The 17,440-nt window shown below is 41.5% G+C and overlaps 1 protein-coding gene across 1 annotated transcript; it reads right to left on the bottom strand.

Annotated features, from left to right (window-relative positions):
• Positions 1-2,166: 2,166 nt before the first annotated feature.
• On the bottom strand, positions 2,167-9,032 carry LOC148198616 (uncharacterized). The gene is made up of 3 exons (XM_088115877.1): positions 8,193-9,032; positions 5,823-7,898; positions 2,167-5,562 (listed from the first exon to the last, which is right to left on the bottom strand). Exons 1-3 carry the CDS (start codon positions 9,030-9,032, stop codon positions 2,167-2,169), a joined length of 6,312 nt encoding a protein of 2,103 aa, XP_087972003.1.
• Positions 9,033-17,440: the final 8,408 nt, after the last annotated feature.

Raw genomic sequence — 17,440 nt, 5'->3', positions numbered from 1 at the left:
TTTGACCATTGCCTCGCAGAGGGCCAAACTCACAGAACAGAAATTTAAATCCGACCATTGCCATGCAGAGGGTCGATAACAGAAAATTAAAACCTGGATTTGACCATTGCCTCGCAGAGGGCCAAACTCACAGAACAGAAATTTAAATCCGACCATTGCCATGCAGAGGGTCGATAACAGAAAATTAAAACCTGGATTTGACCATTGCCTCGCAGAGGGCCAAACTCACAGAACAGAAATTTAAATCTGACCATTGCCATGCAGAGGGTCGATAACAGAAAATTAAAACCTGGATTTGACCATTGCCTCGCAGAGGGCCAAACTCACAGAACAGAAATTTAAATCTGACCATTGCCATGCAGAGGGTCGATAACAGAAAATTAAAACCTTGATTTGTAACTTTGAAAAGTTGATAAATGCCGAGTAAAACATGAAGATTTTGCAAACAATTTTCCTCGCTTCCTCTAAGATGATGTTATGTCATGATGATGCATGGATGCATGAACACATGAGACCTTCATTTTGGTCTTTTCTTTTAATCTCGCTTTTCATCATTTTTTATTTTTTATTTTTTATTTTTTATTTTTTTTTTTTTTGAAAATTCCATGCTTGGAATCCATTGTTAATATTGTCATCAAACACAATGTACGTTCAAAACGCATTCCTAAAAACAACGTTGATAGGTATAGAACCCTTTGATGAGCAGGAAGAAAGTGTAACCCTGAGTTAAAATTCTTTTTATCGCTTTTTGCAATCCAAATTAAATTGAACCCTGTAGAATGTGGAAGAATGGTTATGAAAAGCAAATGAATAATGATTAACGTATGTGTGTCCCTCCTTTGGGGAAAAGTGCTATTAACATGTTGTGCTCCCATACTGCCCCAATTTTACACAATGGAAAAGTGAAAAGATTTGGGTATGAAGGATTCCCCCAAATTGGATGATCTTCGATTGACAGGGAGACCTCTTTTTCCCTTTTTTTTTTTTTTTTTTTTTTTTTTTTTAAATAACACTGAATTGTGTCGTTCACCACATCATTTTGTTTCAAAGTTAAATTCGTGAGAAAGATTAGGACCAACAGTCTTCAGTCAGCGTGGACTTTTATGGGCTTGTACCGTGGTTAAAGGTAAAAGGGTTTTGAAAGAAAGGATAACAAAGGCCCAAATAAGTGTTTGATGGTTAAAGTCTTTAAACACGAATCATTTGCAAGGTGCCCACTCAATTGTCTTTAGGGATTTGAATTTCAAGCATATTTATTGTTGTTTTTTCTTTCTTTCCCTTTGGATCATTCTTTTCGTTGCCCCTGTTGTGGTCTTTTATGATATTTCCCCTTTCATTCATTTTTTTCTCAACTTTGGATGCTTGTGATGTACCCTTTCAAATTGACGTCGACATGCTAATGATTCTTGTCTAGGGTGATGAAAACAATTATGAATTTTGGCTCAAAAGGGGTGCAATTGGATGAACTGTTTCTTGACGATTGGATAACGAAAAATGGCCACACGTCACTCCGAATCTTGTTTGTCTGACTTTCTCTTGAATTTAAACCTGAAACTAAACTATGTAGTGCTTGACACATCAATTTCATTTTTTTTTTTTTTTTTTATCTTTTTTTTTTATCTCCCTAATCAATGGATTATCGGTGGTATGTAACATGATGAAAACTGCCCCAATATTAGGCATATGGCGAAATCCTTCGTCTTGTGAGAAACGAAAAAGTTAGGGTTCAAGTAATGTGAATGCAGATGCTTTATCAAGAAAAGAACACCGGTTACACCCAAAACCTTGAATCAGGGAAGTATTCACCAACGGTATTTTTCAAAACCCTCTTTTCGAAAATACTATGTCTTTGACAACTTTATTAACAACAAATTCAACATGTAACTCCTTTTTTTCGTTTTTTCCTTTCCGACATCCTCCAGGACCGAGCTCGCCAACCTGATATACCTGTGATGCTTTTATCAACACGCGTTTACTTATTTTCATTTTCATTTTCACTTAACTACTTAACAGCTCAGCGTGACATGCAATATTTCAGATGGAATGCAAACAACCAAAATATGAATGAAATCACGTGAAATTTATTTATTGAATAAAACACAGAGTACAATAAGCGTTGAAGATAATATCAACATCCCTTTAATAGCAACCACTATCACGGAATCATCATGCGTAAAACTTTTTTACTGCATCAGAATTAACTGGCAATGGTAACTCCTCTCCGTCCATTCTCGTGAGAATTAGTGCCCCACCAGAAAATGCTTTCTTCACTACAAATGGCCCTTCATAATTTGGAGTCCATTTGCCTCTATGATCCTTTTGTATGGGTAGAATCTTCTTCAACACCAACTCACCTTCATGAAATTCTCTTGGGTGTACCTTTTTGTCAAATGCCTTCTTCATTCTTCTTTGATACAATTGTCCATGGCATACTGCTGTTAGTCTCTTTTCATCAATGAGATTGAGCTGGTCGAAACGAGCTTGGACCCACTCAGCCTCCTCTAATTGGGTTTCCATTAAAACTCGTAAGGACGGAATTTCCACTTCAAACGGAAGTACTGCCTCCATTCCATATACAAGTGAAAAAGGCGTTGCCCCAGTCGATGTTCGTACCGAAGTGCGATAACCATGTAAAGCAAAAGGAAGCATTTCATGCCAATCCTTATACGTGACCACCATTTTCTGCACAATCTTCTTGATATTTTTGTTAGCAGCTTCTACTGCCCCATTCATCTTTGGACGATAAGGAGAAGAATTAAGATGATGAATTTTGAACTCCTCACATAACTCTGTCATCATCTGGTTGTTCAAGTTAGTGGCATTATCAGTGATGATCCTGTTAGGGATCCCGTATCTGCAAATCAATTCCCTTTTTATGAACTTGGTCACTACCTTTCTAGTCACATTAGCATAAGAAGCGGCCTCAACCCATTTTGTGAAGTAATCGATTGCAACTAATATGAAACGGTGTCCATTTGACGCCTTTGGCTCTATAGCTCCGATGACATCTATTCCCCACATCGAAAAGGGCCATGGTGCAGACAACACGTTCAAGGTCGTGGGTGGAACATTGATATTACTTGCGTATACCTGGCATTTCTCACACTTTCTCACATGTGTACAGCAATCATTTTCCATAGTCAACCAAAAATACCCCGCTCTCAGTATCTTCCTGGCCATTGAGTGCCCATTCATGTGCGTGCCAAATGTACCCTCGTGTACCTCTTTTAGTATCAGGTCGGCTTCTTTTGCATCTACGCATCTAAGGAGAACCATGTCATGATTCCTCTTATATAGAATATCCCCACTCAAAATGAAACTGCCAACCAACCTCCTTAGCGCCCTTTTGTCGTTTTCTGATGCCTTTTCTGGATATTCTCGGGTCTTAAGATAATGCTTGATATCAAAGTACCAAGGTTTACCATCTACCTCCTCTTCAATGAAATGACAATACGCTGGTTTCGCATGACTCTTCATTTCAATCATTGGCAATTCTGCATCTTGATCCACTTCAAACATCGATGACAAGGTAGCCAATGCGTCTGCTAATTGATTATCTTCTCTCGGTATATGATTAAACGTGATGGAATCGAAATACTCAATTAATCCCCTGATGTAAGCTTGGTATGGAATTAATTTAGTATCCCTAGTCTCCCATTCTCCCTTCAATTGATGGATGACCAAAGCTGAATCTCCATATACATCCAGAATTTTTGCTTTAGACTCTATAGCTGCTCGAATTCCCATGGCACAGGCTTCATATTCTGCGATATTATTCGTGCAATTAAAACACAACCTTGCCGTCATTGGAATGTATTGATTCTTAGGAGAGATAAGCACTGCCCCTATTCCATGCCCCATTACATTCGAAGCCCCATCGAATAATACCGTCCATGCTTTTTCATCTTTGTCATCTTCGTTCTCAGCAAATAAAGCCATGATATCTTCATCAGGAAATTCAGGTTGCATTGGCTGATAATCACTAATGGGTTGATGGGCTAAATATTCCGCTAAAGCGCTACCCTTGATAGATTTCTGAGTAACATATACAATGTCGTACTCTGACAATAGCATCTGCCATCGAGCTATCCTTCCAGTGAGAGCGGGCTTTTCAAAAATATACTTGATAGGATCCATTTTAGATATCAACCAAGTAGAGTGGCTCAACATGTATTGCCTTAGACGATGAGTAGCCCACGCCAGTGCACAACAAGTTCGTTCTAACGACGAATATCGTTGTTCGCAATCTGTGAATCTCTTGCTCAAGTAATATATAGCATGCTCTCTTTTCCCATCTTCATCATGCTGACCCAATACACAACCCATTGAATTATCCAATACGGTCAAATACAAAATGAGCGGTCTTCCTGGCATAGGTGGACGCAATACAGGAGGGTCTTGCAGGTATTGTTTGACCTTTTCAAAAGCAACTTGACAATCTTCATTCCAGACTACGGCCTGGTTTTTCCGTAGTAACTTGAACATTGGTTCACAAGTATCAGTTAATTGGGAGATGAACCTAGCAATGTAGTTCAATCTTCCCAAAAAACCTCGAACCTCCTTTTCTGTTCTGGGCGCAGGCATTTCCGTTATCGCTCTTACTTTGTCCGGATCAACTTCTATCCCTCTTTGACTAACAATGAAGCCCAACAATTTTCCAGACTTTACTCCAAACGTGCATTTGGCAGGATTTAACCTGAGTTTGTACTTTCTCAGTCTCTCAAATAATTTCCTTAGATTGAAAATATGCTCCTCTTCTGATTCCGATTTTGCAATCATGTCATCCACATAAACTTCAATTTCCTTATGCATCATATCATGAAAGAGTGTCACCATTGCCCTTTGGTATGTTGCCCCAGCATTCTTGAGTCCGAAAGACATCACCTTATAACAGAATGTTCCCCACAACGTGATAAAGGTTGTTTTTTCCATATCTTCCGGTGCCATTTTAATTTGATTATATCCCGAGAATCCATCCATGAACGAAAACAACGAAAATTTGGCCGTATTATCAACCAGAGTATCGATGTGTGGTAACGGGAAATTATCTTTCGGACTTGCACGATTTAAATCACGATAGTCAACACACATTCGAACCTTCCCATCCTTCTTAGGCACTGGTACAACATTCGCTACCCATTGTGGGTATCTTGCCACAGCCAAAAATCCTGCGTCAAATTGCTTTTGGACCTCTTCTTTAATTTTTAGGGACATTTCCGGCTTCATTCTTCTTAGTTTTTGCTTGACTGGAGGGCATTCTGGCTTGAGTGGGAGCCTATGCTGCACAATATCGGTATCCAGACCCGGCATGTCATTGTAAGACCATGCGAACACATCTTTAAACTCCTTCAACAGGACACGCAATCTTTCCCTCACCTCCGTTTTCATACTAGTACCGATTTTCACCTCCTTTATCTCATCCTTCTCTCCCAAGTTAAGTATTTCAATCTCCTCCTGATGGGGTTTTATCTCCTTAGATTCTTGTTCCACTAATCTCAACAATTCCGGAGAGGGTTCCACATCATCTTCGAAATCATCTTCCGTATTATTGATAGGGTGCTCAAAATTAGGAACATTGATATCGTTATTTTCAAAACAATCATTGTCACATCTGCATCATTTAAATTTATAAAAAAGTATAAATAAATAAGATAAACAAAAAAAAAAAAAAAAAAAAAAAAAAAAAAAAATGCCAAATGATGATGAAATGCAACTTTATTGTCACGCTGAGTGAAAAGTAAAAAGAATCAATCCGCAAAGATTTAGTTCTAAAGCCCCAATCGAAACTATGAGCTTAATTAAAACTATTACATTTTGTTCACATTAAGCATCACAGGTAAATCAAGTGCTTCCCAATTGTTGAGTTGAGTATCAGGGGAGCAAGCCCACACAAAGCTCAAACTTTGAGGCCCTTCTTCATCCTCCACAGCTGCTATTTGGTCAGCATTGATCCACCCAGCACTGCGGAAGCTTTCCTTGATGTCAACAATGTGAATTTTGCTCTCTTTGGGCCCTCGTCTTTCTGCACGGGCCAAACTGCGCTCTTTTCTTTCTTCAATCATCCTTTTCCGGTCTTCCTTAGTAGGTTTGTACCCCAAGCCATATCTGTTCTTGTTTTCAACGATTTCCAGAGGAAATGCTCGCCCCTGCCGATATTTGCCCAAACCTTCGCCATATACATAGCCCTCTTTTAGCATAATCTTGGCCATCATAATAGAAGCACATGATAGACGAGGATTTATTGGAAACAGTTCCACACAAGTATTTCCCACGATTTCCAACGATTGGAAGGCTGTTTCGAGAGCTTCTTCAGCCGCCTCGATGTAGCGTGTGGATGAGGGCCCACTCACAAGAAGATCTTCTTCTCCTGATACTATCACCAGCTTATCTCCCATCACATACTTCAACTTCTGGTGTAGTGTAGAAGGTACAACTCCAGCCGAATGGATCCATGGGCGTCCCAGCAAACAACTATAAGCTGGCAGAATATCCATAACTTGAAATGTTATTTGAAAGACACTCGGGCCAACTTGTATTGGCAATTCCACTTCTCCCATCACTTCTCGTTTGCTACCATCAAACGCCCTCACAATCATTGAACTAGGCCTCATATACATTCCTTCGCAAGGTAGCTTTTCCAGAGTTGCTTTCGGCATGACGTTCAAAGAGGACCCATTATCCACTAAAACACGCGCAATAACATGATCCAGGCATTTCACAGAGACGTGAAGAGCCTTGTTATGCCCTCTTCCTTCAGCAGGTATCTCTTCATCCGTAAAAGTGAGATAATTATTAGCAACAATATTGCCAACAATACCCTCGAATTTATTCAACGAAATACCTTGCTCAACGTGGGCCTCACTGAGTATCTTCATTAGCAACTTTCTGTGTGATGCCGAATGCATGAGCAGGTCCAACAAGGATATACGAGCAGGCATACGGTTTAGCTGCTCCACCACCTTATACTCACTTTGTTGTATGAATTTTAAAAATTCACAAGCCTCCTCTTCAGAAACTTCTCTCCTCTCTTCATTGTCGGGGATCTCCTCTGTCTGTGCACCCTTCCCCTTTAAGAATTCTTTTGCTTTCACGGCCATCGTTGTTTCTTTATCATTAACTCTTTCTCGTGCCAACTCTGGGGATGTGAAAATTCGACCACTCCTAGTCATTCCACCTATCCCCGATATGTTTTTGACGACAGGGTCAACGCTTTGCGTTTCGCCTGACGCATACGTCCCATATCTCCATGGGACGGCTTTTTCGTTCTTGTAAGGAAAAGGGGCTGGTACATGGATAACCACAGGCGACCTTCCTTGAGTTGGTGGAATAGAGGTAGTCTTAGTGAAACGAATCACCAATGGTTCTGGTACAATCATGCCGGATTCATCACCAGTTTGTGCAAATACATAACCCTCCTCACTCTTGTAGCATACCTGCATCAGACCACGATCTAGCAGGTCTTGCAGAATTTCTTCAAATTCAACACACTCCTCAATAGAGTGCTCAGCGTTTGGGTGGAGCGCGCATGCCATACTCTCATCATAATCACCCTTCAAGATACCCACTTTCAGCAACGCCTCCAAGATAAATCTCCTAGAGCTCTTGACTTCTTTCACATTTCTCACCAGCTCATGTTCTTTCACTTCGACAGCATTCGTCGAAGCACTTCCATGCCCAGATAAAGGATTGGCCTCGACATTAGGCTTATCTTCTTGGAACTTTAACCACCCAGAATCAATTAGAGTCTGCACTTTATGCTTGAAAGCCAGACACCTCTCAGTGGAATGACCAGTAGCCCCTCCATGATAACTACACTTTGCCTCTGCATCATAGCCTCTTGGGTACGGAGGCTGCAAAGGCTTCAGGGGACAAACGACAACTAGCCCTTGTTTAATAAGCTGAGGCAATAATTCCGTATAAGTTGTAGGAATTGGAGTAAAGTTAACATAATTTCTTTCCTGGTTCCTTCCTGGATAAGTATTGGGACCCGCATTCATATTGGAACCTACACTTGCCCCTCCCCTCCAATTATTCGTCGGGATGTATTGTGGTTGATAGTATCCCGGTTGTTGTTGAGGCCTAATTTGATGACCAAATGACGCGTTAGCTGCATGTGGATGTTGACCCCAGTATGGTCGATAATTATGAGTGGGAGCCTGACCTCTCCACACGGGGGTTGCAGATGTTGCATGCACATCTCCTTCTTTTCTTTTTCCTGAGTTGAAATTTGGTTTTTTGGAATTTGCAACCACCGACGAGCCATATGCAATCTTGCCATTTTTCAACCCGATCTCTATCCGCTCACCTATCACGATGATATCGGCAAAATTTGAAGATACATTTCCCACCATATGTTCATAAAATGGTGGTTGGAGTGTATTTACAAACATTGCCACCATTTCCCTATCATACAAAGGTGGCTCAACTTGTGCAGCCAATTCCCTCCACCGCTGAGCATACTCCTTAAAACTTTCGTTGTCTTTCTTCGACATGTTCTGCAGCTGTAAACGATCTGGCGCAACATGTGTATTGTATATGTACTGTTTCACGAATGCATCAGCCAAGTCCGCCCAACAACGAATTCGAGTAGGCTCCAAATGGGTATACCAGTTTAACGCCACTCCAGCCAAACTATCTTGAAAAACATGGATGAGCAGCTGCTCATCATAAGCATATGCAGCCATCTTTCTGCAAAACATGGTCAGATGGCTCTTTGGACATGTATTTCCCTTATACTTCTCAAAATCTGGTGCCTTGAACTTATGTGGTATTTTAACGCCAGGAACCAAACTCAATCTAGAAACATCCCCAAATCCATAACTCTCATACCCCTCCACAGCCCTCAATCTTGCCTCTAAGCTCTCCAGTTTATCCTTTGCCCCATCAACATTACTAGTTACCCCCTGAAACGAAGTATATGGTGCAACCCTGGTAGAAAAACCCTCTCCGGCAATCACAGGTGGCACCGGGGATACTCGTATTCCATCAGTCATGCTTGCATGCATCCCTTCATTTATCATAGGTGCAGACATTACAACAGGCCCCGGAGTACTGATTGGCGGTAGGTTAGCAGTAGTAGGGAAAGAGAATGACGTCTGCTCCCCTTCTGTGTATTCTCCCACAGGTGGGGTATAACCTGGGGGTAATCCATACATTGGGAACGAAACAGATTGGCTCCCAGCATTGAACATCGGAGGGTAATATTGAGCACTTCCCTCAACTTGCGCAGACGTCGCCCCTCCCGTAGTCTTCAGGGCCTCGAGAGCCGCCAAAATCTGGGCCATTTGATCCTTCAACTGGCTGACATCGGCCTTAATAGATTCGTGTGACTGCTCCCAATTCTCCATGACCTTCGAATTAGCTCTGGTCCTGTACGGATGTCTTGGAAAACTTGCCGTTGTTCTCTCACTTGTACTGTTCTTATTTTTTATTAAATTAAATTAGATAAGGATGAAAAATGCAGAAAGAAAACATGATGCATGCTAATGATAAGTGGAAATCACAGGATAACGATGACAATACTGATGGAAAATTAACACAAGCCGATACCAAACAAACATCCCCCATCTTTCATCTCAAGAAAATTTGATCCATTACATCGTCTAAGGAACAAAACACATAATTCTGATGTACATCAATCCCGCGCCCGGGCAATGAAAGATTTCATCTCTCCTACCAACCATTTACAATGATTAATAAACAATTCTATTTCCGCTGGTGAATTACAAAAATGAGTGCTTGCTTCAGCATTCGACACCATCCTGGGGATGTCTTCAATTGCCCCGTTTGCCAAAGCAGCTAACTGAGAGAATCTTTCCTTCCAGTGCTTTACAGCCATTTCTTGCTCGGCGATGTGCTCTTCCATTCGCTTTATCAAGGCCTGATGCCTTTCTTCAAAATCTATCGACCTCCATCGCTCCTCCTGTTCCTCGATATATTCCTCCATTTGTTTTATCAGAGTTCGATGCTCTTCCTCTGCTTCTGTTAGCTTCCAACGCTCCCTATTCATATCCGCCTCAAACGATATGGCCATCTCTTTCATCTCATGCCCCGCTTTTTCTATCTGAATCTGCGCTTCTCTTAATCTCTTTAGGGCTTCTCGTTTATCTCTTTTGGCTTCTTCGTAGAGGTGCTTCCACTCCTTTCCCTCTTCTAAAGCCACCTTCTTCTCATTTACCCTCATGGATAATTCCTTACTCGCGGCAGCTAGATCCTGTTTTACTCGAAATGTGTAATCCCTCTCAGCCTTCTGGCTTTTGACAAGGTTTTCATAAGCCCGCGACCTTTCTTCATTATCATTTTTCATATCCACAAGATCATTACGCGCCCTTTGTAATTCATTCTCCAACCTAGCATTTCTCAGCTTCAATTTCTCCATCTCAGCTCTTAATTGTTGCACCTCTTCACTTTCTGGAGCTTGGGATGGTCCTTCACTAGCTGATTGATCCTTGATTGGTTTGAAAGGTAGCTTGACTACTTTCACTCTCTCCAGAATCCAGGTGTGATAGCTAACACTGCTGTCCACTACTCCATCCCTCAAGTCCTTCCCTGCTCGAACAACATTTTCCCAGGCGCTTTTAACCTTTCTTAACAGTTCGATGAAATGCCCGTCTTCGTAATAAATGAATAGAGTAGCAAGGTAATCTGATGAAGGTGCCCCTTTTATAGGATGCCCAAATTGTCTTTGCACCAAAAGAGGGTTGTAATTGATACAGTACCGGGCACCTATGAGAGGTACATTAGGAAAACTACCACAATGTTGTATAGCCAGTTTATTTCCGAGCCAAGGAAGGCGCCATTTTATACTTCTTTCGCTCAAGCCGGCAAGGAATCGGGCCCAATCGTTTCCTCCTTTACCTTTAAGCCCTTGGTGTGACAAAGTCTCCGATAGATTCTTAACGTCGACCATTTCCTTAAACACGCGCGTTGTCATCCATGTATACAACGCCGGTAAGCAACAAAGAATCTTCTTTCCCTTTCTCTCATGGCAAAAACTTAAAGTCCCATAAACATCCGCAAGAACTGCTGTTACAGGATTCTCTGATCTAGTTTTACTCGCCACGAAGACGTCTATCGCGGAATAATCCACGAATTCTTCTATTTTGGGAAACAAGACAATGCCATATATGGTGAGGGCTAATACATCCATGAAAGTTTCCCAATCTTCTTTATCAGCCAGATGATGTAAATACTGCTCTAGATATCCCTGTGATAACCCATGCACTTGATTCCTCATCATCATCCTGTCTTCAAGCTCCTTGGGATGTAATTTCATGATGGCAGCAATGGTGGGTATAGAGGCATGATGCTCTAAATGTTGATAGGGAGTGGTACCCTCCAGTGGCAAACCCAAGATATACTCAAACTCTTCTATGGTTGGCGCCAACTGAAAGTCTTGAAATGTGAAACATCGAAGCGGAGAATCATAATATTGTGCCAAGGCTGTGATAGCGGGTATTTGTACTTCAACCTCCATTAAATTCAACAAATTTCCATATCTTCTCTGAAAGGTTTCTCTTTTTATCGTCTTAAGCCTTTTGCCCAAGTTTATCAGCCCGGTCAAGTTTCCCACATGAGTCCTTAGACTATACTTCTTTCTTAAGTCGGAAGAGTTGGTGTGCTGTGTAGCATCGGATCTTGTGTTAACATCCATCTCGTATGAAGTCAAGTAGGTACCTGTGATTTCCCTTAAAATTAACATGTTACTAAATGATGTATGAATATGATGCATGATAATAAAATAACATGACAAAACAAAACACATGCATGGTATGAAATGTAATATCATAAAAAAAACGAACAGCGTGAGGGTTACAGAAGCATATATTCCTCCCATCGTGCCCTACCAAAGGTTCATTGCTTTGAGTTCAAGGTCAAGTATATGCAATCTCACAAGGGTAGTTCCCTGAACCTAAAGGTCAAAGGTCACTAGAGCTATGGCCCCCTTCATAGCATTTCCACAACAGTCGAGTAATCAACTAGGTGTGAAAACACATATGAAGAGAACAGACTCTAGCTGGAGTTCTCACGATAGCCAAACAGGAAGTACATCCCAGAGTGACACCGCTACACAACTCCTCTAATTCTAAGCTACGCTCAGACCCGGGTATAGGGCCCCACTCATGATATGCCAAAAGTGTGTGTGTGAAGGGAGGAAATTATGCACACCCAAACCCTCACCTGCAAAACAACCAGAAAAATTCCCAGGCAGATATAAACATATTGTCTACCCTAGGGTTCAATATTCCACAGTTATTGCAGTTATTCCAAATATCATACATAGATAGAGAAAAGGGAAAGAAAAACACAAAGCAAAACCACACCAAATTCGTGCATCTAATTAAATGGCTCGACTCTCTAAAGTCCCCAGTGGAGTCGCCATCTGTCGCAACCGGAATCGCGACGGGACGACGATCCAAAAAGAAACGGGTTTTGAAAAGAGATTTGGAGTCGCCACCATAGTTTATTATGGAAAACTATGGAAAAACCTCAAGACGATAAAGCACGGTCCACGAAAACCAAAGATTGGGTTCGGGAGTCGGTTACGCGTGGGGAAGGTGTTAGCACCCCACAACGCCTGCCCTAAGGCAGTACCTTTAACTAAATGCACGAATATGATGTGGTTTTTCAAAATGTTTAATTATCCCCTACTAAAATTCTAAATAAACAAAATATATTTTTTAATTTTTTTGGGCCCGACAAGGATTGACCTTGCTCCTACGTATTCTCATTCAAAATGAGAAATCAGGGTTACGTAGTTCTAGCTTGAAAGACTGTTTGTTTGTTTGAAAAACAGATGTTTTTAATTTTTGGAGATTTTTATGTTTTTAATATTTTCGAGAAAAAGAAGGTAATGAGTACTAGGCCGACGCGAACGGTCGCACGAGTATTCATACCTTTAAAATGATATTTAAATATTTTTAATTATTTTTTGAAAAGAGAGATAACGATATTAAGCACTAGGCCGATGCGAACGATCACACGAGCACTCATACCGTTATTTACTTATTTAGGAAGATTCGAGAGTATTGAGTGCTAGGCTGATGCGGACGATCGCACGAGCACTCATACCCTCGTTTAATATTACATAAATAAGAGAGAAAGGTATTGAACACTAGGACGATGCGAGTGTTCAACCTTCAAAACATATTTTTGAAATTTTATTTAAGAAGAAGAAAAGGTTTTTAGCACAAGGACGACGCGAGCGGTCACACGTGTGCTTAACCTTCAAAACGTATACTTTTTGTAAATTTATTTAAGGAAGAAGAAGAGGTTTTTAGCACAAGGACGACGCGAGCGGTCACACGTGTGCTTAAACCTTTAAAACATATTTTTGAAATTTTATTTAAGAAAAGAAGAAAAGGTTTTTAGCACAAGGACGACGCGAGCGGTCACACGTGCGCTTAAACCTTTAAAACATATTTTTGAAATTTTATTTAAGAAAAGAAGAAAAGGTTTTTAGCACAAGGACGACGCGAGCGGTCACACGTGTGCTTAAACCTTTAAAATATTTTTGTAATTTTTTTATTAAACTATAAATATTGTATTATTAAATATATATTTTAAAATAAGTAGATATTTAATAGAATAAAATAAGACAATAAAGAAAAATAAAATAAACAAACAAAACAAAAAGAAATGGTAGAGGTTGAACGAACGTTGGGGACAGTATCAGAATAACGAGCGTTCGTAGAGTAAGGAACGAACGTTCATTGGGGGAGAGGACGAACGTCCATTGGGGAACATAACGGACGGACGTTTAAAAATGTGCACTGAAACGACGAACGTTCGGTGCAAGAAACGAACGTTCGTTGGGGAAGATATCGGACGTTGTAAAGGGCACAAAATGACGAGCGTTCGCAAGGAGAGGACGAACGAACATTGTTGCAATGACGAGCGTTCGTTAAGAGACAAAACGAACGGACGTTGTTGAAATTACAAACGGGCATTGGGAACGAAGGCTGAATGACGAGCGCTCGTTGTGGAAATGGCGAACGAACGCTTGGAACGAAAGCTTGATAACGAGCGCTCACTCAAGAAATGTGGCGAACGGACGTTTTGAACGAAAGCAAAATAACGAGCGCTTGGATCGAAAACAAAATAACGAGCGCTCATTGGTAAAGATAGTGAACGGACGCTGAGAAGAGGAGGGTAGTCTACGAACGCTCGCTGGGGATGAGCGTTCGTTGGGTAGATGAGGTGAGTGGAGGCCAAATGACGAGCGCTCGTTTGGGACGAGCGTTCGTTAGGAAAATGAGGTTGGATGGCGCATACTCGTTATGGACGAGCGTTCGTTGGGATGATGAGGCGGGATGACGAACGACGAGCGCTCGTTTGGACGAGCGTTCGTTGGGAAGATGAGGCTGGATGATGAACGACGAACGCTCGTTTGGACGAGCGTTAGTTGGGAAGATGAGGCTGGATGATGAACGCTCGTTATTAACGAGCGTTCGTTGGGAGGATATGGGCTGGATGGTTAACGAATGACGAGCGCTCGTTTGGGACGAGCGTTCGTTGGGCAGATTAGGCTGGATGACGAACGCTCGTTATGGACGAGCGTTCGTTGGGAAGATGAGGAGGGATGACGAACGACGAACGCTCGTTTGGACGAGCGTTAGTTGGGAAGATGAGGCTGGATGATGAACGCTCGTTATTAACGAGCGTTCGTTGGGAGGATATGGGCTGGATGGTTAACGAATGACGAGCGCTCGTTTGGGACGAGCGTTCGTTGGGCAGATTAGGCTGGATGACGAACGCTCGTTATGGACGAGCGTTCGTTGGGAAGATGAGGAGGGATGACGAACGCTCGTTATGGACGAGCGTTCGTTGGGAATGATGAGGAGGGATGACGAACGCTCGTTATGGACGAGCGTTCGTTGGGAATGATGAGGAGGGATGACGAACGTTCGAAAAAGGCCAAAGCTTCCTGGACGTACGTTCATTTCTGGGCTTGGCCCAGTCCAATGCTTCTAACCTAGAATTTCCTAGGGGTTCAGAGATTCATCCCCATTCTCACTCCTCACCCACTCAGACCCAACACCCTCCGTAAGCTCCCTTTCGTATCTCACACACTCTCCATGGACCCAAGTTTCTTTCTCTCTGACCAGGAAAACCCTAAATCTGGGAGGCACGCCGCCGCCACCTCGGCTGGAACCAGCCACCGCCACCTCTGCCAAGACCACGACTTGGCCTCGCCGGTGACAACCTGAACTCCTCGCTTCGAAAACGCCAATCCCAGGGACGGGTTTACCTCCCCGCGCCGCATCTCCGTCTGCCTCTTCGGCCACCTCCCTCACAGCCAAGGCCGCCGGAACTCAACGCCGTAGCGCCATTAACAGCGGCCAAGCCCTGCTTCCCCACCTCCTTCGCATATGCACCACTATTCCTTCGAACCAGCCACCGCGCCACCACCTTCTATTAGTCTCGACGTCGCCAACGACACCACACCCCACCGGAGCTACCGCCGGTTGCGGCGTTCAACCCTCTCTTTCCCCTCTCGTGAATGACGAAAACGCACTCCCTGGATGAACTCTTTCTGATTCTACCGAGACCAGCCGCTGTCGGTGAGGTTAAATGGGGTCCTTGCAACTTTCGAATGAGGAGAAAATGGCTTATGGCTTACGGAAGAGATTTGATGGAAATTACCCCTTGTATTTTTCTAAAACTCAAGAAATTGAAACACCCACTAAGGTATTTGCATCTAATCTTTAAATGGTTCGTTTCATTTGGCGCAAGTGAGGGATGAATAGAGGACAGGTACCATTGGTTTCATTACGTAGTGTTCTGTGTGAGATCTCTGCTAACTCTAGGAAGATCATGCGTAAAAATGGGTTGGCGAGATGATGATAGGAATACGGTAGAGGTTAGGCAGCGAGGTGGGGATGGTTAAGGGTGAGGGAGGTCAAGGAGTTTGAGGTCAGGCCGTGGTATAAGGTGTTGGAGATGGAAATGAAAAGGAGAGGGATGAAGGTGGTAGACCGTGGTCAGGAGGTGTATGATGGATGTGAATGGGGGTGATAAACAGGGAGGAGTCAGTACCATGAGGGGATAAAGATGATAGGCTCTTCGTGAGGTGTTTGATGAGTGAAGAGTAAGGCGATGCAACAGTGAACATACAGTGTATGCAGACAAATATGCAAACAGCAGATTCAACAGAGATATGTGTAAAGGCAGCCAAATAACTCTCTAAACAGCATTACTTACCTCTCAAAGATCTACGTGCTTTGATCAATATCGTGCTTCCACTGAGTACTCTTCTCCGGCTGCCTTCTGTCTTTCTTTGCAGATGCGAAAATGGTGAAAAAAACTCCTCAGCGATGGATCCTCCAAGATGATGAACAGATATGTGCCACAACCTCCTTTTCTTTTCTCCGAAATCCTCCTGCCTTCTTGGAAAAATCCCCCAACCACCTGGTCTCCCCCTTTTTCCCTTCCAAAAAGAATCTTAGAAAAATCCTTTCTAACAACCTTGTCTCCCCCCTTCAGACACGTCCCCCATATCCCCTTTTCCACGTTTTCTATTTTTTTTTTTTTTTTTTTTTTTTTAATTTTATTTTCTTTTTCAATTATTTTTAATATTATTTTTCAATTTTTTTAATTAATTAATTATTTTTAATTATTTTGATTAATTAACTCTATTAAAACAAATTGAAAATAAGAAATAAAATAGAAATTGAATTAAAAGCATAAAAATAGAATAAAACAAAAAGGTAAAATAAAATAAATAACCAATAAAATTTTTTACAACCCGGACAAAATTGAGTGTTGACAATTAGTAGTACATGTTAAACTTCAATCTCGACATAAAGTCCAATTAAACTTTTTACGGTTAATATTAATAATATTTTCTCTGCATATAAACTGAATAAAATCTGATTTTAGCTTTATAAAGGTATTTCTAGAATGTAGTTTTCCAAACTTCTAAACCAAAGCATTTAGTTTTGTGTTTTTATATGATATTTGTTAATTGTTTGTGTTTAAAGGTTATTATGTGGCACCTGTTGCTGTCTGATATCATGTCATGTAATACTCTCAATTTTTTAATCTAAAAAAAATGTTATTTATTTGTCCTAAATAGAATGTTAGAAATTAAACATCATTTTATTTCTTGGAGGGATAAGAATGAAAAATACACTCAAAAATTTCGAAATGAAAGCTACATTTGTTATAACTTTGCACGTGTTCCTTGTGGTTAATGTTTATCCTATATCACGTATAATTATATAATTATTTTTTGAATAACATTACCCTTAGGTAGTTACCACATGGATTGAATTATAATGTTATAGGGAGATTAATGAAGAAGCACATGAGCAAACTTTATCAGCTTTACATGGATTAATGAAGAAGCACATGAGGAAACTTTATCTACTACTGTTACATGCATGATATTGGCAACTGCAGGACCTCGACGATCCCGTGTTCTTCCTACTCTATACAA

This window comes from Vigna umbellata, chromosome 5 (assembly GCF_029865625.1).
Source record: "Vigna umbellata cultivar VRB3 chromosome 5, Vumbellata_1.0, whole genome shotgun sequence".
NCBI classification, from domain to species: Eukaryota; Viridiplantae; Streptophyta; class Magnoliopsida; order Fabales; family Fabaceae; genus Vigna; species Vigna umbellata.
This window is presented reverse-complemented; position numbering and strand designations above follow the sequence as displayed.

Excerpts from the sequence above, each read along its gene's own strand:
- LOC148198616 (XM_088115877.1), bottom strand. The coding sequence starts at position 9,032 with ATGTCTGCACCTATGATAAATGAAGGGATGCATGCAAGCATGACTGAT. Across the intron at positions 7,899-8,192 it reads AAAGAAAAGAAGGAGATGTG|CTTATTAAACAAGGGCTAGT; the intron begins CATGCAACATCT and ends TTATTGCCTCAG. Across the intron at positions 5,563-5,822 it reads ATTTACCTGTGATGCTTAAT|GAGCACCCTATCAATAATAC; the intron begins GTGAACAAAATG and ends GTTCCTAATTTT.